The sequence below is a fragment of the Halichoeres trimaculatus genome, unplaced genomic scaffold (genome assembly GCF_033239565.1).
Source record: "Halichoeres trimaculatus isolate MK-OKI-2021-1 unplaced genomic scaffold, fHalTri1.1 fHalTri1_scaffold_4, whole genome shotgun sequence".
NCBI lineage: Eukaryota > Metazoa > Chordata > Actinopteri > Labriformes > Labridae > Halichoeres > Halichoeres trimaculatus.
Window position 1 is genome coordinate 3,261,519 of NW_027437182.1, and position 26,814 is coordinate 3,288,332.

Genomic DNA, 26,814 nt, shown 5'->3' on the forward strand with positions numbered 1-26,814 from the left:
AATACTGAACATGAACCACTACCAAACCACCTTAACAGCAGCCTTGATTTCAGCCCTGTTTCCACCAAGTATTTGAGTTCACTTTGTCTCAGTGCAGCATGCATCGTGTGGCATTTCCACTGACTACACCTGGGACAGGTCCTTTAATAACCAAGACAGGCCGTCACACTTTTTGGGACCTTGAACATGTGATGTCTCGGTTTTTTTATTTTTTATTAATTTGCAAATATTTCTAAAGTATTGAAACAAAAATGTTAATTTAAAAATTTGCAAAATTGATAAAAACTTCTGTTCATTGAATTTTTTTTTCAAAATTTTCAAAAATTAAAAAAGTTGCAAAATTTCATAAATTTGAAAATAAAAATTGATTTAAAAAAAGTAGCAATTTTTTTTAAAAAATTGCAGAATTTAAAAATATTGACAAAGCAAAAAGAAGAATTAGCAAAAATTTGCAGAAATTTGGATGAAAATTTTAAAATTGGGAAAATTTCTAAAAATTTAAAAGATCTTAAGAAAATTGAATTTTTTATCCAAATTTTTCAAAACTTAAAAAAATTGCCACTTTTTTACAAACTTGCAAAAAAAATTTAAAAAATGTTATTTGATTATTTGCTAAATTTAAAAAAAAAAAAAAAATTAAAAACATTACAAAATTGAAAAAGGAAGTCATTCAAATAATTTGCAAAATTTGGCAGAATTTTAAATAAATTGGAAATTTTAAAATATATATTAAGATCTGCAAAGATTTTGAATTTATTTTCTAAATTTTTCAAAAACTATCAAAGAATTTAAATTCAAAAACGCAAAAAAAAAAAAGATTCAGATAAGCTCAACAAAATTTTAACACATGATTTTCAGGTAGTGTTAGTGTCTTTAATCTCTGTAATAAAAATATAAATGTAAATTCTTTATGCCAATAAAATATTTTTTTGAAGCTACAAGGAGCCACTGTACAGGAGTCCCTTAATAACCAAGATAAGCCATCCCACTTTTTGGGACCCTTCCACTGGGTTGTTTAACTAAACTGGATCGATCCCAGAAGTTGGAGCTACAGCACTGCAGACTGTTGATAGGTGGCAAGAAACATCACTTGAGACATATTTCCACCAAGCAGTTGAGACCCCAACAGAAGAGTCCCCAAAAGCGGGTAGTTCATCTCGGTTATATAGGGACCTGTCCCTGGATAAGTCAGTGGAAACGGCACAAAATGTGTGCCGAGACAAACCAAACTGAACCGCTTGGTGGAAATGGGGCTTAACTGACACTGCTACACGCCACCTACCACCAGGGGGCATGGTTGGCTGTAAAAACGCCAACAGGATCAGACTTAACTGATCCAACCCGTACAAAACCAGACTGATCTAAACCGGACTGATCTAAACCGGACTGATTGGTGGAAACGGGTTTTAAATCATTACAGCAATGCAGGATGAGAGAATCATTTGTGCGTGGGCACACTTGTTTTGTACAGCACTTGTGCGTGTGTGTGTGTCTGTGTGTGTTTGTGCATGACAAATGGTGAGAGATATAAAAAGAAGAGAAGAGACAGACAGACAGGGAAGACAGGGGTCCACCTGTTTGACACAGAGAGCCTGAGAAAGTGCAGAGGAATGAGCAGAATGCCAGTGTGTGCATGCTTGTGTGTGTTTGTGCATTACAGGTTGAGGGCCACACAGTTTAAATGTGTGTGTTATTCAACCGATAATACAAGCAGAGCTCCGGGGAATGGCATCCAGAGAACGGTATGTAGAGGAGCAGCTGATGGGACCATCATGCACACCAACATACAAACTATTAAAATCATTTGTCCAATAAAAAGCTCTGGGATAGATCAGGACACATTTCAGAGATAAAGTTAAACGTCCTGCACTGCTGCAGCTCCATCTGTGGGAGCGAAGCGTCTGAGGGTGACGTAACCTCCCGGCTCTGGATGGATGTATATGTGTGCATGCTGTGGGAGTGAGACAGTGAGACGGGGGGCACACCGCAAGTGGCAGTGGTGTGAAGGAAAAGTGGGAGAAACTGGAGCAAGTGTGAACCAGAGAGTGATGCAAACAAACAAACAAAAATAAACAAGCCTGTCGTGCCAAGACGAGGCCAAAAAAGGAAAGCACCGACTTCAGAGAGCAGATCAGACAAACTCAAGTGTTTTAGTTTCTCTGTGAGGACCATGCTCTACCACAGGGGTCTGCAGTCTTTACTTTCATTAGAGCAATTTTCCCTCAGCTCATTTGGATTAAAGTCATTCAGGAGCCACAAAATCTACTTTATCTTCACAATAAAGACTACAAAGTGGATACAATTCTAAACATAATAAATATGCAGTGTATGATTATCTAAATGAGAATTTTTTCTGTGTTTATAGAAAAGTGCATGTGATGTCTAAAAAAAAAAAATGATAAATTTGCAGATACAAAAAGGGAAAATTGTATTTTCTTTAATTTTGCAAACAATTAGGAAATTAATGAAACTTCTATTCATTGCAAAGTTTTTAAAAATTTTGAAAACTCAAAAATGTGCCCAAATTTCATAAATTTGCAAAACTAAAAAGAAAAAAAAGGTATTTTTTTAAATGTCATAAATTTGCAAAAAATATATTTAAAAAATCTACTTAATGGAAAAAAAATTTAAAAAAAAATGAAAATTCAAAAAATTGCTAAAATTTCATAAATTTGCAAATATAAAATATGATTTTTTTGTATTTTCTTAAATTCATAAATTTGCAAAATAAATGAAACTTCTATTCATTGCAACATTTTTCAAAAATTTTGAGAATCCCAAAAATGGCTTAAATTTCATAAATCTACAAACATAAAAAATGGAAAAAATCCTTTTTTCTTAAATGTCATAAATTAACAGCAACATTAATAAAAAATCACTTCATTGCAACTTTTTTCAAATATTTGCCAAAATTTTATTTGTTTCCAGAAAGAACTAATTAAAAAAAATGCTGTTTTAAAAAAAATGTAAAACTTGCTTCAAAATGTGCACAAAAAAAAGAAAAAAAGGAATTAAAATAATTTACAAATATTGCAGAACCTGAAACACATTTGAAATTTAAAAAGTAAAAAAAAAAATAAAAAAAATCTTCAAGAAATTTAGACTTTATTTTTCTAAATTTGAAAACTTTAAAAAGTAGAAATACGAAAAAAAAATAAAAAATAATAAAAATAAAAAAATAAAATAAAATGTTCAAGCATTATTTTAGTCAGTGTCAATTGTCTTAGATTATTAATACCCTCTGTAAGAAAAACAAAAAATCTTTGTGCCTTTTATATTTTTTGGAAACTACGCGGAGCCACTGCAAAGGTGCCCAAGAGCTGCATGAGGTTCTAGATCCACAGGTTGAAGACCCTTGGTCTACCACTTAGTAAGGGACGTAGTGGATCAAGCTTTCCTGGGTTGTTCAGCTTTCAGTGAGATTAATCAAATCATCACCTGAATGATCTTTATTTGTTCGTTAAAACTGTGTTTTTAACATCTTAATGTCTGTAAATTACTGCACAGATGTTCCTCTCTTCACTTCACACTGAGGCAGAATGCAGGCCCCTGTTAGTCTCAAGTATACCATCAGTGTTTGCATGAGTCTGTGCTCACAGTGGGGTCCACATACTGGAGAAAGTGGAAAATGTCAGTGAGAGCAGGGCTGGGATGGAGAGAAGCACGTATGATTTATGGGAGAAATAAATGGGATCAGTGTTGGCACAGTAACAGGATCTCTGGAGGAGGAGGAGGAGGAGGAATCTCTGGTGGTAATGGGCTCCAAGGTATCTTTGGGATGAGGGCTGGGGGGTAAGCTGACTCTGAGAGCAAAGGTGTCAGAGCACCACGGTGAGAGCCACTCCTACTACGACTTACAAACAGGTCAGAGTGTGTGTGAGTGTGTGTGTGTGTGTGTGTGTGTGTGTGTGTGTGTGTGTGTGTGTGACACTAAATACTAACTTTTTTATTTTATAAAACAATCTGAGAAAGTTTATCTGTGGTTAGACTGAAAACATCCAGAAATTTGTCTTACTCAAGTGTTGACCAAATGAGATCCCAAAGTTTCAGCCTGCTGTGAGAAAACACCAACAGGCAGATCCAAAAACACATTAAACAAACATTTCCTCCATTAATATTTGTCTCCGCTGATACTGTCATTGTCCTAGTTTAGTCACCACCTTTACGTGATTTTAATTTAAACTATTTTTGTCAACATTGTAACAACAATGGATGAAATAAGTGTAAGTGAATAGTTTTTGATTTTGAAAGGCATTTCACGACCCCTGTATCAGTGTTTCACAACCCCCCCAGGGGGTCCTGACCTCTACTTTGGGAATCACTGGGCTCTATAACCACCAGCATGAAGACGTCTAGGATGTCAAAACAGAGGCAGAAATTTAAAACTCCTTATTTGACTCTTCTCTTTCCTTTAGTTTGATCTTATTTCAGCTACTTTAACTTTTCTTTCAGCTATTTTGAATAACTGTAATACATGTATCTTTGTATTTTGTATTGTAAATTATTTTTTCCTTTCCTTTTTTGTGGCTGTTGTTTTTTTTTTGCTATTTACTTATTAATTTATTTAGTGTCACTTAGTTGGGGGACACATTTTTCACTTACAAAAAGTGTAAAATATTTTCATCCTTACGTTGACTTTCAAACATTTATATTGAATGTTAAAACATGATACAAAAAAAATGCAAAAAAAAAAAAAAGGCTTATATCAAAGCACCTGAATATTCCAGTCAGCACCGTTGGGGCCATTATTCACAAGTGGAAGAAGCACCACCTTACCATCAACAGGCCACGCACAGGAGCTCCTTGAAGATTTCTGACCAGGGAGTCAGAAAGATAGTCAGAAGAGGACTCAACCAGCCAAGGACCACCCTGAAAGTGCTCCAGAAAGACTTGGAGGCAGCAGGTACAATTGTTACAGAGAAAACAACAGGCAATGCACTCCACCACCATGGCCTCTATGGACGCTCAGCCCACAAGACTCCATTCCTCAAGAAAAGGCATGTTGAAGCTGGTTTAAAGTTTGCTAAACAGCATCTTGACAAGCCTGTAGAATACTGGGAGAATGTTGTCTGGTCAGATGAGACCAAAACTGAACTTTTGGGCTGTCATACTACAGACCATGTTTGGAGGAGAAATGGCTCTGCACATCAGCCAAAAAACACTACACCAACAGTGAAGTTTGGAGGTGGAAGCATCATGGCATGGGGTTGTTTCTCATCTCATGGTGTTGGCAAACTTCATATAACTGACGGAGCAATGAATGGAGCCATGTATGGGGAAATTCTTGATCTGAATCTGCTGCCATCCACCAGGATGATGAAGATGAGACGTGGCTGGACCTTCCAGCAGGACAACCATCCAAAGCACACGGCAAAGTTGACTCTCAAATGGTTTCACAAAAAGAAAATCAATCTGTTAGAACGGCCTAGTCAATCACCTGACTTCAATCCAACTGAACATTTGTGGAAAGAAGTAAAGAAAAGGGTTCACCAGAGGGCACCAAAGAATATTCCAGATTTAAAGACAATCTGTGCAGAGGAATGGGCCAAAATCACACCTGAGCAGTGTGGGCCATTAGTTCAAACATACAAGAAGCTTCTGGAAGCTGTCATTGCAAACAAAGGCTTCTCCACTAAGTATTAGCTGAGTCTCAGTTAGCGTGTTCAATACTTTTTTCCTGTGTTATCATACTTAATTCACCATAATCATTATTTATGGACCTGAACGTTGTGATTTCTTTTCATGTGTGGATTATTTGAGTTAATACCAATGTCTGGGAGAAATTTTGTTTGAATTGCAGCTTTAAAAATAAATGTGATGACTTATTTTCCCCACTGTAAATACACATACGGTGAAAACAGGCCTTTCTCGCATTGATAGAGAATCTGTTAAAAAATCCTGGATCCAGACGGTGATCCGAATCATCTCCAAAATTTAATCACTTCTTCCTGATCCCATTTTGAACATTTCCTGAAAATTTCATTAAGATCAGTTAGTTACTTTTTGAGCTCCTTAATGTTCATTCTCAGTGTCTGATTCACAAACTCACACAACATTAAAGTCAAACCAGGAAACAGAAAACGTAATGCGGTCTGCAAAGTGATATACAGTCCTGGGCTTAAAAAAGTCATAAGGCATATTAGCGGAGCAGCAGGGATGGATGGATAGAGAGGGGAAGGAGTCTGAGTGATGCTGGATGAGAGCCGCGGAGGGAGGGGGGAGTCGGATAGAGACCTAAAGCGCTCCAGGAGCACGTCACATGGGACAGGAAGGCGCTCGGCTCAGCACTCCTCCCTCTGTGCTCCGTCCAGTCCTGACATTTATCTGCTTTATTAGATTATCTGAGCTACATGACTGTCTCTGAGAGCATGCGTACACACATATACGTACACACACACCTCTCGATTCATTATAAGCCTAACTGCTTACTTAGGTTTATGCCCTCTTTAAATTAAAGCACAGATAACGGAGCATCAGGAAAAGACGGGGCCCTCGCGCGCTGCAGAGATGCCGCGGCCGGCCATTGAGGGGGAAATTAAGACACATTGTTTGCGAGTGTATTATCATGCATGTGTGAGTGGTCATAAGGTTGCTTTTTAACGGGCTCATCTATAGGGACTCTGCTTCCCATCATTAGTAATTCAATTTGCTCTTTATTAGCAGCTCTTATCGGAGGCACAGACGGCTACGGGCAGCTCTCCTCACTCCATCTTCTCTGCCCTCGCCCCTGCTCCACCAATCCTGCTGCGTCTCTGACTCGGGATCCACATCTTTAATTAGACGTGTCCCTGCTGAGGTTTCCTCACATGACGTATGGAGGGATGATGAAGATGAGAGGAGAGACGAGGACAGGCTGGGGAAAGGACGCGTAAAGTTGGGGAATCAGAAAAAAAAAAGAGAAGCAGAACCATGGGGACGAATAAAGCCTAATGTTAATAGTGATGGCTTTTCTAATGTCTTCTGACTTCATTGAGTATGGGAGATTACAGCAAGATGGGCACGAGGCGTGTAGGGTACACGCAGAATGACCGGAGGGTTGGCGGGGCAAGCGGAGGAGGAGGGAGGGCGGGGAGGAGGGAGGGCGGGGAGGAGGGAGGCGGCTGTAAAAACAATGATTGCTTTCCATCAGGTTAGGCCTATATTCTACAGTTCGTTAAAACAATCCAATTTGCAAAAGGATAATTATGCATTAGCTCCTTTTTATCTACTGGAGGGAGAGCAGTGCCAGGGCTTGATAGCAGTGGCGCTGCCTGCCTCCACCTCTGCAAATTACCCGCTATCGGCACTTGTTCGCCATCACGGCTGAATTGGGCAATCAATTAACCTCCCCCTCCTCCTCTTATGGTCTCTGTGTGAGCCTCTCCAGTGACAGCCTGCAACACAAAGACCAGACACGCACTACACGGTGGGAGCTGCTGCCCTCTACTGGACGTGACGGCTGCAGGCTGAACATCAGTCAGTCAAACGTTTTTCACAAATTAGAGAAAGATCAACCAGTTTTCAGCAGGTTCTAAGTAATTTGTTCACATTTCAAGAAAGAAGTTTATGAAAATATGAAAACACAATAAAATAAAGTTTGGTTTTAAGAGTCTGGGGCTGTCAACAAAAACAGAAGAAGCAGCTGTGACAGTGATTCTTCAATTAAGGGGGTTTTTCTGTCCCCAGGGTAGGCTGTAAGCGTTAGGTTGAAGAAGTTATTAAAAAAACAAAAAAACTGTGTCTCAGTGATAATATTTTAACACTGTGTTATAAATTCAAATGTGCAAGCATTTCACTGTTTTGGGCTTGTCCCAAAACCACGAGTTTTAACAAAGCAATAAAATGCTAAACTTATTAAAATTTTTACATTAAATTTCTTCATAACAACTTAAGACATTCATCAAATAAATAAAGTTCATATTTGTTCAATTTGCAGTTAATTTAAAGTTAAATATTGCTATTCCTTCTATTTTTTGTTAAAAAAAAAAAAAAAAAAAAATTCTTGCAAATCGACCTTGGGGATGGACAAACTCCCTTTATTGATTGATTGTAATTTTTTATGTGTAATGTACAAAAAGTGGCCAACCCCCATGGGTTTGTAAGACACTAAAGATACAGTTGTGGTTTTTATAAAATAGAAATTTATAACAGTTACAGAGCTGCCAAATCTTTTCCCAGCTCAGTATCAAGTAAAAAACTCTGCCTTTTCTTCCAGGTGTTGCAGATAAAAACTGTTAGAGCAAAAATTCCTTTTTTGAAACAAGACGCAAGTTTTTCAAATTCATTCACACTCTCTCTTCCTCTGATATGGCATCAAACCTACCTGTCTCTATGACGAAGGCAGGGTGGCCAGCCTGCGGCTCACAAGCCGCATGTGGCTCTTTGCATTTTGGTGTGTGAATCTTCGATCCATTCATAAAAATATATCTATTTCTATGAGTAGTGGTTTGTCGATTAATCTAAATTATTCATATATTTTAGCGATCGATTCTTGAGTGATGATGAGATCATAGACTGCGATGTCACCCGTCTGTTCCAGAAACCGTGAAATGAAGCCAATCAACGGACGCGGCCATATTCGCTATGACGCCAGCTGTGAGTTTTTCTTCGAGCAGCTACAGGGCGCCCACCTTTGACCTGAGCTTTGCCTCTGATTAGAAAATCAAACGATCCTAATAACGTCTAAACCACAGAGATAAAAAAAATTTACTCACCGTACAGTGTGTGCCTCTAGTGTTATCAGCGTTTTAGACACAAACTGTTTTTTAAACCAGGCTGTAAATCTGTTTTTGATGCTGTAAAAGTCTGTATTTTTGGCTGGGTGTGTACGGACTTCTGGTCTTTCTGCAACCAGCCTCAAGCAGATTCTCAACAAACAGCAACTTTTAGTACTTCCGCATGGGCTTCATTTTTACTAGCCGGATGTTGGCCCTTGAATAGAGATTGATACTTAAGTTTCAGTTTCTCTTCTCAACATTTGCTCCTCTCTATCGCTCAGGTGCTCATGTGCTCATTTGCTCATAGATATCCAAATAGATAGATAGATAGATAGATAGATAGATAGATAGATAGATAGATAGATAGATAGATAGATAGATAGATAGATAGATAGATAGATAGATAGATAGATAGATAGGTAGATAGATAGGTAGATAGATAGATAGATAGATAGATAGATAGATAGATAGATAGATAGATAGATAGATAGATAGATAGATAGATAGATAGATAAGTTTTGTGGCTCTTGGTGTCTGACTGGTTGGCCACCTCTGGGGTAGAGGTAAAGTTCCTGAGCGCAGCTGAGCACATGATAATCTCTGTCTTTTGTTGAGATTATACTCCTCATAGGACTCTGCATCATGATTAGTTTCATAAGACAGTATGTTCGACGTTTTGGTTTGCACCATGGACAGACCATTGTTGTCTAAATATAGACCTCTTAGCGTTCTTGATGTCACATATTAAGTTATTATGAAAAATAAATGACATGGTATTGGTTTTGAAGACAGATTTCATTTCTTTGGTCCAGGGTTGACCATGAGGAGCAGAGACATCCCAATCAAAAGTCTTTATGGTGAGACTCTGATCAGACATCCTGACCAGTTTCATACTGATCCTAACGCTCTACCAGCCGACCGAGAGAGAACACACACTGCTTCTTTAAATGTGATACATCCATCTCACGTCAAACCAAGATATTTATAATGATCAGTCAATGACAGCGCCAGTTAACCTGATTTAAAAACAACAGAGCTTCTTTCACCAGATTTCTTGGACTTGTGTTTTGTCCTGATTCCTGTTCAGCCAGTAAAACCACATCTTCTGCATAAAACTGTATTCCAACAATTTGATCTTGAGTTTTAACCCCAGTATCAGAGGCTTTAATCTGTGAAGCTAGATCATTTATGTAAACAGAGAAAAGTTGGAGACAAAAAATCCCCTTGTTTAACTTTTGTGGAAAACATCCTGTTCATACCCTGATCGACTGAGACAAAAAAAAGATGCAGCTGAAAAACAAACCTTGGACTTTGAACACTGAGTGCTTCTTACTTGTTCTTGTAAAGGTGGGCGAGAGCCGTCGTAGCTTGTGTCTGCCAAAAGACACGAGCTCCCTGGAGGGTGTTCGCCTCACTCCTGTGGGAGTCCTGGCTGAGCCGTGCATCCGGGCCCTGGGGGAGAACTTCACTGCTGATGGGCTGGATCCTTTCTCTGACCCTCCTCCACTGAGGTCACAGGACACAGAAAATGTTTCATCACTGATACATGAGCTGCTACAAATTTCTCAAACTTTGCTGCCACCTTCTGGCCAAAAGAGGTAAGTGCATATTCAAACTTTAAATCTGCAGATCAACTTTCCCTGACGTACCTTGGGGAAGTCTTCCTGATGATTTTCATCCTGCTGCGCAGCTTGAACCCACCAGGTGACGGTGTGAAGCTACGCTGCAATGGAGGACTAACAACTCCTCCTTTCACACCTCTGCAGGTTTTCTCCGACGTCCAGTGGAAAGCAGATTTACGACGGGGCACTGCTGCACCTCCTGGTGCTGCTGAAGGAGAACTCTGACCGCCTGCTTTCCAGCGGTACCGGCTGCTCGTTGAGGAGTTTGATGAAAAACCTGCTGTTCCCTTTTTGAACTTGGAGGGAGTGGAAGGTCTGACTCTCTTGGTGGTGTCTCCTCTCTCCAGAGCCCTGTGGGAAAGAGCCAGAGCTTTGGGCGACGGGGATTTTCTGGGTAACTTAGCTTGTGCTCCTGCAGAAGAGGAGACCCATTTGTACTTGGAGGTCTTTGAGGCTACGGTGACTGGGCTCAACTTGCGAGGTAACTTCTTCGCGGGTGTTTTTTTACTGGTTGAGCTCCCACTGACAGCCCCGGCTTTTGTCGGTAACAGCGGGGAACCAGGCACGACTTTTCCTGTGGATGTCGACGCTGAGCTGGTTTGTTTAGGCTCTGCTCTTTCCAGGCTCTGACTCTTAACCCAGGTGAACTTTGACTTCTTTAAAGCTGCACTGGGCAGGCTGTGGCTGGAGTGAAATGCAGGTTTGATCAAAGGCTGAGTTGATATTTTAGAAGGAGAAGAAAGAGGTAGGACTGTCCGACTAGTTGATGAAGCTGCTGTGAGTCCTGTAGCAGCGCTCAGCTTAGTCTCAGAGCTGCTTTTGCTCGATGAAGGAGGTTTCAGAGGGCTTTTATGTAAACTGGATGAAGTGTGGGCCTTAAATGAAGATGGCACCTTGGCAGAAATACTGATTTTCTTTTCTGGCAGCGGCAGAACTACATGTCTGTGAGGATTCTGATGTTGAGTTTTCACGTCTGATGAGCCTGATCCTCCTTTTCCATCTTCATGCTGTGACGCAGCAGTTTTCCTTGGACTCACTGTGCCCCTCTCTTCTGTTGTACCCACCCTTGTCCCTGAATCCTTGTGTACATGTCCCTCTTTCCTGTGCAGCGGGATCACAGATGATGCAGTAGTAGTAGTTGTAGCTCTGGTGCTTTCCTCCTCTCTTCTGTGACTGTGCAGTGAAGTGCTGGTGGAGTATTGATGATCAGAAGAGGAGGTAGAAGCTCCAGCAGACGTCTGAGGATTTTTGTTTCTTATGGAGTACGTCTTCCTCCAGCTCCCCCGGCTCTGAGGATGGTAAGCTCCCCCTCTGGAGCTGTGAGGATGGATGGCGGATGAGCTGTGACCTCTTCCTCTAGCTGACGTTGAAGCTTCCGGATACCTCTGCCCAACACTTGAGCACGGGACATTTCCGTGGACACTCTTATGAGTGTTGATGAGATCTGGGAATTCAAAATATGGATTTAGATGTGAAGAGCTCACAATACTGCAACTTTTTTTTTTTTTTTTTTTTTAAACCAGTATCGATATCTGTAAATATCAGTTATCAGCCATAACGACAATATAAATATTGGATATCTGCATTGGCGAAAATTTTCATATTGGTACATCCCTAGTAAACTTGATTGTTTTATTGTTTTTAAAATGGGCTATATAAATAAAGCGACTTGTAATGGAATTGAATAAGTGCCCTTTTATCTGAGGGGATCTTTGTAGATCTTGTAGATCTTTGTAGGTGAGTGGCTGGAAGGACGTATCTTTAAGACAGAGGGTGCCATCAGTTTGGTGTGTTGGTCACTTTTTGCCACTCAAAAATAAATAAATAAAATAAAATAACAGATTTTCAGACCCTCTTACATGATCTGTCGGCAAAAATCTTCCGTTCTGTTCCTGACCTTAAAATATTGTTACTGTAAACTTGAGATCCAGCATGTGTCTCCATTTGGATTCTTGGTGTTCAGTTTTTACATAACATTTTACAGTTTGACGAGTATCCCTTAAATGAGAGAAGCAGTATTAGAAAGCTTCCTTAACCTTTTACATCCATTCCCACTACTTGTTGTTAAAGTAGGTGTGGTGAAATATTCTATTTGCTTTATGCCCTTTCTTAGTTATCTCTGTAAACTGTGTCTATATGTGTCAAATGGTCACAAAGCTGCATTTGGCCTTAAAGTTATCCGTTTATAGAGACAGAGTGGCTCCAGTCTGAGTTGGACTCTTGAGACTGTAGCACACATTGACATAACAAACTAAGTTGAACCTGGCTTATTGATATACATAGCAATCTAGGAAATTATAAATACATTTGGCAGTTTGACAACCATGTGTTATGGTTGATAAATGTCAGTAAGAGCTGTTGGTCCTTGGTCATTTGACATTATCAAATGTGGCCCTCTTTGAAAAAAAAGAAGAAGAAGAAGAAGAAGAAGAAGAAGAAGAAGAAGAAGAAGAGGAAGCCAAATGACGCCTCTTCTCGCGTGTTCTGTAGATGTGCTGTTATGACAAATCAGTGCCGAATAACCTGTTGACAGTACAAACAGCAGCTTGCTTTCAATTGTATCGAATGACACCTGAAAACAGAGCACCTTACACACTTTTCTCTTTCTTAAACATGTTAAAATGAGATAATAGAAAGGCACAGAGGTTTGTTTGGAGACATGTGAGTACCGTTGCTTTGAGTTGATATGAAAGCTAACTGTTAACGGTTTATTTTAATAACGCGCGGGCTTACGGATATGAAAGTTTCTGATACAGTTAGTTCAACAACGCGAAAATATTTAAAACCGACTTTTCCCCAAATATTAAATAAAAAACTCACTCTGTAGCAGATCAATCTGTCTTTTCAGGGCTTCTCTCTCCTCCATGTTTACAACAAATGTCGACACAAGCAGGCTCCTGTGGATGACGTATGTGTACTGTCCAATCAGAGAGCGCGGTGGCTGTGAGTCAAGGCACACCTCAGCATCGACTTAAAGGCTGCGGCTAATGTTTTAACCAGGTTTAAAACGGAACTATGTATTAAAGGTTATTCTCTTTTTTTATATCTTTTAGATTATCTCACATTTTTCTTCTATAATTGATCTTAATTATTTTTTTTTTCCACAGAGTTATCTGTTATAGTCTACTCAGCTTAATTCATAAATGTAGTGTAAAAATGCCGTAAGGCAAGCCGAATTAACCGAAATTAAATTTTCAATAAATTAAAGTTAACTGAAAAGATGTTTCACAGTATTTTTTTTTAATTATGCTCTCAAAACAGTGTGTAAGTTACTTGGAAACTTCGTAACTGCGAACCAAACAGCATACTCATCGGTGACTTAACGTTCTAACTGTTCTCCTGTCAGACCGTACCGAGGGCTACAGTGCCCAACTGCCTGCTTGTACAGTCTCAGCTGTCAGCGGATCTAAAACAATATTTAAGAACATTCCAGATTAGGTTTCATGACATTTATCCCGCTTTAAGAGCTTTAATATTAATAAGGAGGGGTTATCTAGTTTTGTAAGTCTGAATTGTAATTTTCATGAGTTGAGAGTGTAACGGCGGTGACGCCACTGTGAAGTGAAATGAAAGGGGAAGTGAAAGTTAGGGCAGCTGGTTTGAAGAGAAGCCAAAACAAGAGAGGAATCAATCGAAAGCAAACTTTTTAAGGGACTGAAGAATTAAAGGTAAAACAGACTGACTCTAACTTCGACGAATAATCTTCAGAAAGTCAAGAAAACAGTCCGTGTTGTCGTAAGCAACAGTTTCTCTGACGCACTTTCAACGTTCACCGTTGTTGCCGTTAACGCTCAAAACAGTTTGATTAAGCTAGTTAGCTTTCTGCAAATGTGAAACTACGCTTATTTTTATGTTTCTAACAACAGTGTGTTGAGTCAAACTGTGTTTGGACAAAGCTTAAAACAGTAAGAGTGATTTTTTAGTAAGTCTTCATTTTGCTTTCATTTCCTGTTTTAATGTTTTGATGTCTTTTTAAGCTACTGTATAGACACCTTGAGTAGATGAGTTTTGCTTGTTTTCTGTTTACCAACTGTCGTGTTTTCCTTCAGATCTCGCCTTAACGTCAGATTATGACTCACTAATAGTCTTAACATACTTCATTAATGAGGGCAGTGACCATGGTGTGGCCTGCTATGGCAAGCCCCTTTAACATTTGATAGCTAGTCTGGATATGTAATACAGATAACCGCAATTTAATTCTTCCTAGTCAAATTGAACATTTCAGATATCCACAATGACATTATTCCTATCCACAATTGTAATTTTTGATATCTACAACTTAATTCCTCCTAGGAAAAATCACGCCCCTTTCCCCATTCATGTGTGTGGGGTTTCTCATTACAGATATATTAAATTCAGTTATGGATAGCCACAATGTGAGATGTGGATATCTGCAACTAAATTATGACTATCCATAAATCTAGTTGCAGATATCTACAATTTCATTCTGGCTAGTCACATTTCCTAATCAAGATATCTTCAACCCCCTTCCATTAAAGATATCTATAATAGCATTTATAGATATCTTTAATTACATTTTGACTAGTCAAAATGCCGTTATAGATATCTTGAACTGGAATTACGCCTAGTCAGAATGAAACTGAAGATATCTGATATCTGATATAACCAGATTTATTGATAGTCATAATTTAGTTGCAGATATATATCTATAATCAAGATACAGATATCTTTAAATTAATTGTAGGTAGAGATATCTCAAATTCGAGATATCTTAAACTTTTATTTCTACTAGTCAAAATGTAATTACAGATATCTTGAAACAGACTTTCGACTAGGCAAATTATGGCTTGATGTTGCAGATATCTAATGATGACAAAAGTTATGACAGGTATAGGAGGACGGGCTTACTGCAGTGAACGTAGCTCTTTTTTTCCACAAAGTCTCCGACTATAAATTCGTTCTATTTCATGGCATTTTCTAAATATCTTGTCAATGACCGCTATCGCGATTTCCTCTGCTAAGAAAACTGTTAAAATGATTTTTTCTCTTCTCTGCTCCAGTTTATTTGGGTCAGTATCCAATGGGAAGCCTTGCATGTCCAGCGTCATGAACACATTTCTGACAGTCAAAATCACATTTAAGATATCTTTAACGGTAATTCTGGATAGTCAAAACTGAATCAGAGATATCTGCAAGTGACATTTAGGATGCGTGACGAGGCGAAGGGCAGCTTTCAGGGAGTCATTGCAGATATCTGTAACTCAGTTTTGACTAGTGGAAACTGAGTTACAGATATCTCTAACTGTCATTGTGACTAGTCAAAATTATGTTGTTGATATCTATAATGTTAATTCAGGAGAGTCAAATATAGCTATTAAATGTTAAAAGGGCTTGCCATCGGCCTGCTGCTTGTTGTTTCATAGTTAGAGCACAAGGATATTATCACTAGATCATTATAAAGTAATCAGCACAGAACATTTTTATGATCCAAGATCAGTAAAACAGATATATATTTAAACAGATGAAATTGACTTAGTCTTAGCCTTTTTACCTTGAGACAACTCCAGAAAAGAGGTGAGACCCCAATAAACAAAAGGGGCGCTGTTTGTTGTCAAAGGATGCATGTCCAATTAGGGCTTCCGTAGCCTACTTTGCCTTTTATTATATTTCTAAATGTGCACAAAACTATGGAAGCGTATTGCATTCACTTGAAGAAAAAAAACCAACTCAGGTTTTTCAGAGTAATTTATTCTTCAGTTTATTTTTTTTGATAATTAATTTTGTCTTTCTGATTAATATTTTTTTATTGGTTTGTTTTTTGTTATAATTATTATATTGGTTTGTTTTTTCCTGTTTTTCGGAGTAATTTTTTCATGAAGTATCGAGATATTAGAAATCCCGTGAGAACCTCAACCTGCTGTTTTTCGTGGTAATATTTTCCTCCTGTTTTAAGGAGTAATTTTTCTCCTGAAGTATCGAGATCCTGTTCGGCACATATATGCCTTATCCTTAAATTTCTACCGGTCCGTACTGGGTCAATAAAGGTAAGGTATTAGCCACACACAGGGTATGATACCCTTGTTATGTTTTCAACTTTATCCTTGTATTTTATATAAGCCTATTGTTCAATGTAATACTTAAGGAATAGACGAAGATGTGGCATTAAAAAAATGCATTGCTTTACATTGGAAAGCCGGTAGAAAGTTAAGGGTAAGGCATAAATGTGCCGAACAGGATCTCTGATCCGTGCAGGACACAGGAGCCACCACACATCCACGGGAGTCGTCTGCAGGTTGGAAGTTCTCACAGGATTTCGAAGTAGCTCGATACTTCAGGAAAAAATTACTCCAAAAAACAGGAAAAAAGTAATCTGAAAACAGAAAAAAAAAATTACTCATAAAAACAGAAACAATCATAACAAAAAACAAACCAATATAATAATTATAATAAAAAAAACAAACCAATAAAAAATATTAATTAGAAAAACAGAATTAATCACCACAAAAAAATTAATCATAAAAGCAGAAACAATTGTAACAAAAAAACAAATCAATATAATAATTATAACACAAAAAAACAAACCAATAAAAAATATTAATCATAAAAACAAAACTAATTACCACAGAAAAAAAAGAAGAAGAAATTACTCTGGAAACATTGTGTTTGTTTTTTTTTTCTTCGAGTGAATGCAATAGGCTTCCATACAAAACAGTTTCTGCTATGTCTTCATTTTATTTTATTTACCAAGAGTGTTTTTACCATGGTTTTCAGTGACAATGACCTTTTCAATGTTTACTGTATTTGTGTTTCTGAACAGATTCCTGATATTCGTCACCTCCTGGCCTTACCAACATGATGTCAAAGGACTACCAGTACTTTATCCTAACAAAAAAACCTGAAACTCGAAGATCCATCGATCCTGGCTGTATATGCTACATGAGTAAAAGCAAGCATCAGTCAGCACTCAAAAAAAATCCTTCCCCTTCCAAACTGTGTGTCTTCTTCCTGGGCTCATACACAGCATTGGATTATGACGTGGAGTTGAACAGAATGGAGGGACTGAGTGAGCAGGAGGCCGGGCTGCTGCAGGCTCTGCCTAAAGATGCTGAGAGGCTGAAGTGGTTCAAAGAGAGAAGTGCTCTGGAGACGGCGCTGACACTCACAGAGGGCACTGCAGTGATTGTGGAGGAGGAAGGAGAGAAGCTCAGAGGCATCATACGCTACATTGGAGAAATTACAGAGCCAAGTTACAGCCTCCCATTATCAGGAACTTTCTTTGGCATTGAGCTGCAGGTTTGACCTGTTTTTATCATTTTCTCTTCTCTTCTGCTGTCCTTCCATTCACATGGGTTTGGTTTGAATTCATAGTGATGAAAATGTTTTTAGTGAACTTTTTGGGAAACTTACAGGGTTACCTTAAAGTGATGCTCTGGGATGGAACAAGTTGGGTCCTATCACAAGGTTTAGGGCAGAAATTACCCCTACAGCAGTGTTTTTGTGCAGCAGAAGCCCAGAGCGCTCGCAGCAAACACCCCCTCCCTGCTCCTCTGCCGGTTTCCTCTGCACTCAGACGGGGCCATATTTTACTTGACCAAAAACACAAATAAACGGACTCCCACCGAAAAAATCTGATATGGGTCTGCATTCACGCTTTATTTAGAGAATTTTCAGCGCGTTACTTTCACAGAAAAACACCGTTAAATAAGGCTCTAGTTCTTATCGTGTCCTAAAACGGCGCTACCTCCGCTGCAGAGCCACAGCTGGCTACAAGGCGCTCGCCACTTAGTGTATCAGTCCGCTTGCGGCGTGCCAGATATAAACAAACGCAGGTCGTCTGCCAGGACAAAGAGACACGTGGTAACAGGAAGTTTACATGCCCCCAGTTTTTAACTGGATATACGTCATGCTCACTTGTGCATAAGGCCTATTAAAGAGATTGAAACTTTTATAAAATGCTGTGATAAACTGAGAATAAAAATGGTCATTTATAGAAGTACAGTAACATTTCTCAAAGCTGCTGCTCTGCTTCTCTCCCTCAGGGAGCCGACAAAGGAAGAGGAAAAAATGATGGAAGCTACCAGTATAAAAAGCGCTTCTCCTGCGACAAGAAATGTGGTATTTTCGCACCGTTCTCCAGAGTCAGGCCTGTGGTTCCCAGCTCCTTGTCCCCGTCCATCCCTCCATCCTCCTCTGAGCCAGAAACGGGCGGCCTCACCATGGGGGATAGAGTCACCTACTTCATCGATGATGAAACCCACCATGGGATGGTGGTGGACATGCTGCAGGAAAAGGGAGGAGGGTGTATCGTCCGCATCTCCACAGTAAGTCAAACGCCACAGTTTTAGCGAATGTCTCTGTTTAGTTACTTCACCCTTTGCTGTGATGTCTCTGCTGATTTCTCCTCGTTGCTGCTTTCAGGACACGGACCAGAACGGAAAGCGAGGTGGTGAAATCGAAGTTCCCATCCAGTGCGTTGCAAAGGGGGAGGTGCCTACAGGTAGGAGCTCTTCTCTGCATGGTGACATGTTTAGCGTCCATCCTTGCGTGCATTTCCTGTTCAGACTTTTACTTTGGGCTTTGATGCAATTTGTTTACCCCACCTACAAAAAAGTACCAGGGAACAATCTGTGATATGACGGAGAAATCAGACAACAGATGTAACACATCACCCACACAGAGCACCACGCAACATGAAACAGCTTTAAGCTGGAGCATCATTCTTACATGGCATGTTAGCTTAACAAGCTAGCGCTAGTTTACTTTTTTACTGTTAACGACTGAGTGGGCCAGACTTACTCAACACAGTACTGCAGAAGTTATGTCCAAATGATGATGATGAATGATGAATAAGCTCTCTCGTACTAAATTAAAATATACTTTTCCATCCGCTGAGTTTATAGAACACCTTTAGTTTGTTAGCTAGTTTATTTCTTAGATTCAGATTTATAACATAAAGTAGGATGAATACAGTATTTGTCAAAATATCTTTCCCTGGGAACTCACAGATATCCATCTACAACTCAGTAAAAAGGATTAGCTTCCACTGTCGCAATCACTGTGAAATAAGGAACACATCCATGTGTTTTAAATATATATAAAGTAAATATTCCGGAAAAGGTAAAATTTCAGCAAAGTAGCTATTTTTCTTTTTTCCTACAGACTACAGTCTGATGTGTTTATTCTCTAACTTCAGTAACTTGTTGAAGGGTCTGTCTGTGTTGTTCTTGCTTTAGGTTAAGAACAGAGAAGGCTTCTTATTCCTCGGTCTAATTATTCTAATATCCAGGTCCTCATTTATCATAATCTAATTTAAAAATGCTCTAAAAGGCTTCATTTTGAAGTTAGAATATCTAGATTTTTCCTCTGGGGGACATTCCCCCAGACCCACCAACTTTATTGACTTTGTTTTAAAGTAACTTGTTCAGAGTTTTATATAGCTTTTTATTGCAAAAAAAAACAAACACTAAACTGTCGGTCAGATTTGTTGAAATAGAGGCAAGTTCATATCTGTCCGCCCAGAGTTTAAGCTCCAATAAAGAAATTTGTTTCAGTTTTATTCCTAAAATAGGAAAAAAAAACATAGGTTGTTTTCTTTCTATAGGAATACAATTTTCAGTCTTTTTTTTTATGCTTTTATCCCTGTGACATGAAGTATTTACATGCTAGCCAGCCAGTCTAGGACTGTGGGCAATTGCAAAGTTATTGAGGGTTAGCTGATGATGTCTGTTTGGATTGCAATACAGCAGATTCCCCAACCATCGCATGTATTTATTTTTAGCCTAAAATTTCATTCAAGGTGGCATTAGAAAGTCTTAAAAAGTCCTAAAGGTCCCATATCATGCAAAAATCACTTTAAGTCTTTTGGTAAAATTTGTGGGTCTTTGTCTTTCCTCCCAGGCCACAAAATGTGACATTTAATGACAAAACCTGTACTTAGTAGTGCCTGTAAATGTAAAATCCTGACCTAAAACGAGCTGTTTGGATTTTGGGGATTTGCCAACATCAGCGATTCCCTTTTTTGACCAATCAGGAGCAAGTCTGACCTGAGTGGTCCACCGGAGCAGATACCCCCGAACCCCCTCCCCACCCACTCCTCCAGCAGCGGGGAGGAGAATGCTGAAGTTGAAGAGCAATCACTGCTCTGTTTTTGGCTGTAAAATTTTTCTCAGTACCCCCCCACTCTATGTTAGCTTCAGGATGCTAACTTTAGCTGCAGTTAGCCTGTTGTTTTAGCCTGTAATGTTACGGTAAACGAGCTTCTCTGTTTTCTAAACATTGTGCACTCGGAGCTTGTGGTGCCGCTCTCAGTGACGTGGAAGAGCGGGGCGGTATCAGCGGTGGCTCATTTACATATGAAGGCCACGCCCACTAAATCAGAGCGTTCTGAACAGAGGGGCTATGAGAGCCTGGAAACAATGCTGCTGTGCTCGATTTATTGGCTTTTTGGACCAAAACATGTAACTACCATTTCATGAAGACATCAATGATCCAGATTAAACTGCAGAAAAGGAGCAGAATATGGGAGCTTTAAACTTGACTTGCTGAAACCTGCAGATACCCTGTTTGTTGTTAATCTGACCTCCGTGTGTTCCCTCTTGTAGAGTCAGAGAACATGGATGTTGAAACCCACACACCAGAAGAAGATCTGTACATGGATATGAGCCTGAACTCTCTGGTCGAGGTGTCGGTGACTACGGGGAATTTATACGGCATCATCCGCTGGATTGGTACGCTCCATGATCGACCAGAAATGATGGCCGGACTGGAGCTGGTAGGCAAATGGAAAACAGCTGTTTTTAAAAAAAGTTACTGCTACTGAAACTTTATTCATCTGTGTTTATGTGTCCACAGGAGGAGGATAAAGGAGTGAGTGACGGTACCTTCAAAGGTGAGCGGATCTTCGACTGTCCCCCCAGGAGAGCTCTGTTCGTCAAGCTCAGCTCCTGCCGCCCTGACTCCCGTTTTCAGAGCCCAGCAGCCAATCACAGCGAGAGGAGTCCGGCTGTGGAGGAAACAGGTTCAGACCAGATTTATCATTTCAGTTTATCTGGCCAGTGTTTCCACCTACTGCTGGTAATGAGTTCTGCTTTGATACCTGTGTGTGTGTGTGTGTGTGTGTGTTTGTGTGTTTGTGTGTGTGTGTGTGTGTGTGTGTGTGTGTGTGTGTGTGTGTGTGTGTGTCTTCAGAGACAGAGAGGGGCGACCCAGGGATGCAGGAAACCGTCCCCCCTGTCAGCACAGAGCAGGTCAACCAGATTCTGATTGGACGAATGAAAGGGATCCAAGGCCACTGCAACTCCTGCTACATGGATGCTGCCCTCTTCAGGTCAGGATCAGGAATTACACTGAAGATATTAAATGCAGTTGAGGTTACTCTCCTGTTTCTGTGTTTTCAGCCTGTTCTCCTGCTCCTCTGTGCTGGACTCCATGCTCTTCATATCAACAAAACCTCAAGACGCCCCAATTCAGAACACACTGCTCTACGACATCGTTAACCCCCTACGCAGGTGTGTGTTTGGATGAGGTTTTAAAGACTTCTCATCATTTTGCTGTGAGTTATTGATAAACATATGACCTGTTGTTGTCTTTGCAGGAAAGGCTTCGTGGAGGGGCGGCACATCATGAAGCTCAGGCAGCAGCTGCAGAGACACGGTTACAGCCACTCCTTCACCACGGATGAGAAAGGTCTGTGGAAAAGGAGTAAACTGTCAAGTTTGCATAACCTGTTTTGTGGCATTTTAATGAAGTTAAAGTAGAGCATTAACTTACGTTTAAAACAGACGGTGAAAAGCAGAGTGTGGAGCCGTGGGATGAGCAAAGATTGGCTAAAAGTTTATCACAGTTAGAGCTGAATAGATCTTTGCACTGGTGAGTATAACAAGCTGTTTTCCTCAGCTTTAGAGAAAGAAATAGACACTTAAAGAAAAACAGAAAGCTCATCATTGCAGTGCAAAAATTTTGTTCTAAAGTTCTGTTTCCTAATGAAGCCTGTTCCAGATAAAAGCAGGATGAGGTTAAAACCAAATTTCATTTACACTAAAAGTCAAAATATTGGCGTCAAATTTTTGAAGAATACAAACTCCAACACTTAACTTTGCTGAAATTCCTTGAAGCATATGTTTAATTGACACCTCCCAGGCTTGGCAGCATGTCCCATAAAGTTCAGTGAAACTTAAAAAACTGGGACTTTGAATTTTTATTACAATTTCAGGAGATTCTGGTGCCTGAACTACTGCTTGCCTTCCAAACAAATATCTGCTCTCCAGAGCTCCTCCACTTGGAGATAGAGTAGTGACCACAGACAGAGAGGCATGGCCGCATCAGGGCCAAAATAAAGGTTTAGTTTAGTTGTTTATCATCTTCGGTCAAAATAAAAAAAGCCTCAAAATGCTGAATATCTGCGCTGATAATCTGATTATCACCCTGGTCGATTAAACCAACATGCAGCCATTTGGGCTTTTTTAAAGCTGCCGGCTGCGTCAGTCCAGTGCAGCAGTTCAGAGATATTTTGTACCTGTTTGTCTAAAAAGTGATTCATCATGTTTCCTCTCAGATCCAGAGGAGTTCCTCACCGTCATCATGCACCACATCCTGGCCCTGGATCCTCTGCTCAAACTGTAAAAACGTTCACACCACCCCAGCTCACTCCTGTTTCAAATCCAACACATGAGTGAAGCTTAATGTTTTAGAAACCATGTTTTATGTTTCCGTCCTCACAGCTCGGCTGCTAGCAAAGTACAGGAGAGCTACTGCTACCAGATCTTCCTGGACCAGAACCACAGTCTGGTGCTGCCGACGGTCCAGCAGCTGCTGGAGCATTCCTTTCACAGCGCAGGACTCAAGCTGGCTGAGGTGAGTGTAGTCAATTCTTTGTGTCAGATGTGATGACCTTTATTCATGTTCTTAGATTTTTGGCTCAATTTGTGCAGGTTGTAAATGTTAAGGAGTGAGTTAATGTGTTTCCTGGTGCTTCCCCTGATTCTCCAGTAGATGGCTCCATCACAGAGGTTTTCAGCACTTTGTCTCAGCCTCTGGACTTTACTTTTTGTTTACACGTTGTCTGATCTTCTTGTTTCGTCGTCTAATGGTTTCAGGCTCCGTCCTGCCTCATCCTCCAGATGCCTCGCTTTGGAAAAAAGTTCAAAATGTTCGAGAAGATCATCCCCTCGCTGGAGCTGGACATCACTGACCTCCTCTCTGAAGGTGACACACACACACGGTGAGTGCACACGTGAAGCAGCGTGTTGAACAGAAAGGAGAGCAACGTGGTGTGTGTGTGTGTTTCAGGCCCTCAGCAGTGCACGCTGTGTGGAGAGCTGGCTCAGGAGGAGTGCAATGACTGTTTTAATGATCCTGTTTTCAGCCAGACCGGGTTTAAGATCTTCTGCAAGACGTGCTCCAATCAGGTTTGAATCTTTGTCTCAACATCTGAGTCATTTGCTCTGCAGCGCCTCGGGTCAGCTACGGCTGTAACGAAGGGTAAAACTGTGTCTCAGCTCAGAATCCAACTCTTCCAGGTTCACGCTCACCCTCAGCGGCAGGCCCACAAACCAGCCGACCTCAACATCCCCAAGGGTTACAAGAGCCGCGCCACACCTCACACCCTGATCAGAGAGAAACTGGAGCTGTTCGCCGTGCTCTGCATCGAGACCAGCCACTACGTGTCCTTCATCAAACACGGACCAAAAAGCCAAGACTGGATCTTCTTTGACAGCATGGCAGACAGAGAAGGTGAGTCATCGCTCCTCTGCTTCGTCTCCGCGCTTCCTCCTCCTCTTAACTAGCTCATTTGTTGTTGTTGTGTGAGCAGGAGAGATAAACGGCTTCAACATCCCTGAGGTCCAGGCCTGCCCGGAGGTCGGCACGTACCTGGACATGTCTCCTGCAGAGCTGGCCAGTCAGGCGCCTCGTGACATGGCGGGCGTGGCCAAACGTCTGTTCTGTGACGCCTACATGTACCTGTATCAGAACACCAGCATGAGTCTGTACCGCTGAGCGAGCTGCCTGTGTCCTCGCTGCTTCTGCTGCTCTTACTGCGTCTTTAGGGCCTCGTGGGTTTGCTGGTCTGATGGGAACGTGTGGGAATCACGCGTGGACATTTCACGCGTGTAATCGTCTGTCCTGGTACTGGGAAATATATTCAAGCTTCAGTCATTTATAACAAGGAAGTGAAAGTAAAAACTGACACTGCTTGCTGAAGGAATTTGCACTATATAAACGACGACAGTCACTGAAGTGTGTCGACATGTCTTAGTGACAGTAACAAACATGATGCACTGTGATAAAGTTATTTTGAAGGTGTCCATAATTATTTGTAAAAGTTATAGTTTAGTAAACAACGTCTAAGACGACGGTAAAATTCAGAGTGGACTTTTTGATAATAGCCATCTTTAAGCACTTGTGTAAATAAAATCCTATCAGTTCACTGGATTATATTAAATTGGATGATATCTGGACCTGGTGTGAATGTATTAAACCGACATTTGTTGAGAATGTCTGAAATGATGACACATGGACATTGTAATCCAAATTATCTCAAAAAAAACAGAACAGGAAATAAAAAAAAATACATGTCCTTAGTTCTGTCAGTGTGAACAGTTTTCACTCAAAGATTTTTTTTTTTTTTTTTCCATTTGTTACAAGCATCATTCTCCAGACCTGGTCATTTTAAAGCCTTAACTCTCTGTATTAACCAGGGATGGGTACCTTTCACATTTGAAACCATACGGTACCGATGCCAGTACCTGGCAACCAGTACTGGTGCTCAACAGTACATATTTTCAGTACTTTTGTGTGTTGATGTGGTAATAAATAAGAATTTTTTTCATAACCAAATCTCAAAGTTTATGAATTTAACATATTTATTTCTCAATATATAAGCATGGAGGACCATGGAAATCTCTTACTCCCCATATGGATGGGTACTGAATCAGGTACATTTATAGGTACTGACCAACTTAGATTAAAAGGGACCATGTTTAGGTTCCTAAATGCATGCTTGTGACTGTGAGGGAGTGGAAGAGTAGACGATTTTCCATGCTGGACATGAACACAGCATTGCAAGGTTATATATTTAAGAATAAATATGATCCTAATATGAAAATTGGGATTGGCAATCAGTACTGGGTACCTTTCAAAAATGAAAGACTGTTATCAGAGTGCCAGAGTATCTCGTCATATTTTTGGTTGGTGGGACTTTTTCAATGTTGAAAAAGTGCCATTGCTCAAAAAAGTTAAAAAACACTTGGCTAAAACACAAGCTAGGCTGTTTGATAATTTTCAGTCCACAACAACACAAATGTGTGCATACAGATCAGAATTCCATATTTTCAGAGATGGAAAAAAACAATACAATCTCTCATTAAGTTTGAAACAATATATCTTTTTTTTCTTTAAATCTTTTAATTTTTTAAAAAAAAATTATGTCATAAAATATTGGGAAAATAGTCTGTACTTTAAAAAGTATGAAAAATAAAAACAACAATAACAATAATGATAATAATATATTATAAATATGTATTATTAATGATTTAGTATTTAACTCTAATTAAAAACAATGTATTGCTGTATTTTACAATTTAATGACCATATTATATATTTTTTTGTTTTTTATTAAAATGTTTTTTTTTTTTTTTTTTTTTTTTTTCAAATTTCATATTTTCAGAGACTAAAAAAATGATACAATCTCTCATTAAGTCCAAAACTACTTTTTTTCTTTAAATATTTTTAATTTTTACTTTTTTTGTGTAAAATTTTGGAGAAGTCCGTAATTTAAAAATTATGAAAATAAATAAATGAATAAATATAATAATAATAATAATAATAATAATAATTATTATTATTATTATTATTATTATTATTATTACATATTAATTCATAGGATAGTATTTAGTATATAAGTATAATTAAAAAACAATACTGCTGTTTTTTACAATTCATTGACCATAGTATATAATTTTTTGTTTTTTATTGAAATGGAATTTATTTCAAAATGTTGTTTTTATTTTTTTAATCATGAATCTTTTGGGATTTCATGAACTTTGCTGTCATAGAGTACGTCCATTCACAGCATCAACTCTGAGTTGATGCTGTGAATGGACGTGCTCTATGGGTTTTTTATGCAGGATAGCTCTTTTTTTTAGCCTGAGAATGAGCGATGTGCATCTTTGCATGTGCATCCTCATGTAAATCGACTGTTGCTGGTGTCCCTCAGGGATCAATCCTCGGCCCCTTCCTTTCAGTTTCTCCACCAAAACACTCTTACATAGATTAATAACTGGGTCTGCACCCCTTATTCCTGACTGCTCACCTTCTGTACTCTGCCGTCATCTTTAATGTTGGTGGAGTGAAACACGAAGCCAGCAGGAAGTGAGTGAACACACATCAAAGCTTTGGAGTCTCACTCATAACCTTGCTGTGATCTGTAACGTCTGTTACACTTAAGGTTGGACAAAACGCCCTTTCTCGAGCTTTGAAGTGCTCCTCAGTGTCATACCACTCGTATTTTGATCAGTCCAGCACGGCGTGTGCTACAA

The 26,814-nt window shown here is 39.6% G+C and overlaps 2 protein-coding genes across 3 annotated transcripts in view; one reads left to right on the plus strand and one right to left on the minus strand.

The window, feature by feature from the left end:
- The window catches only part of zc3h3 (zinc finger CCCH-type containing 3), a 93,490-nt gene extending 80,278 nt beyond the window's left edge, over positions 1–13,212 (minus strand). The window contains exons 1-3 of the mRNA XM_074667398.1: positions 13,139–13,212; positions 10,346–11,762; positions 10,030–10,202 (exon numbers count right to left, since the gene is read on the minus strand). Coding sequence (XP_074523499.1) covers positions 10,030–10,202; positions 10,346–11,762; positions 13,139–13,184 — 1,636 coding nt within the window. The 5' untranslated portion in view covers positions 13,185–13,212. The remainder of the gene's footprint in view (positions 1–10,029; positions 10,203–10,345; positions 11,763–13,138) is intronic.
- Positions 13,213–13,683: 471 nt separating this feature from the next.
- On the plus strand, positions 13,684–24,987 carry cyldl (cylindromatosis (turban tumor syndrome), like). Of its 2 annotated transcripts, none has more exons than XM_074669101.1 (15): positions 13,684–13,986; positions 17,097–17,572; positions 18,319–18,600; positions 18,698–18,776; positions 20,881–21,050; positions 21,131–21,296; positions 21,467–21,605; positions 21,676–21,786; positions 21,873–21,964; positions 22,833–22,896; positions 22,999–23,131; positions 23,374–23,482; positions 23,567–23,685; positions 23,797–24,010; positions 24,090–24,986. In XM_074669101.1, exons 2-15 carry the CDS (start codon positions 17,132–17,134, stop codon positions 24,272–24,274), a joined length of 2,304 nt encoding a protein of 767 aa, XP_074525202.1. In that variant the 5' UTR covers positions 13,684–13,986; positions 17,097–17,131; the 3' UTR covers positions 24,275–24,986. The 2 variants fall into 2 exon arrangements, with proteins under 2 accessions (XP_074525202.1, XP_074525203.1); XM_074669102.1 differs by lacking the exon at positions 13,684–13,986 and adding an exon at positions 14,061–14,223 and having other exon boundaries at positions 24,090–24,987.
- The last annotated feature ends 1,827 nt before the right edge of the window (positions 24,988–26,814 follow it).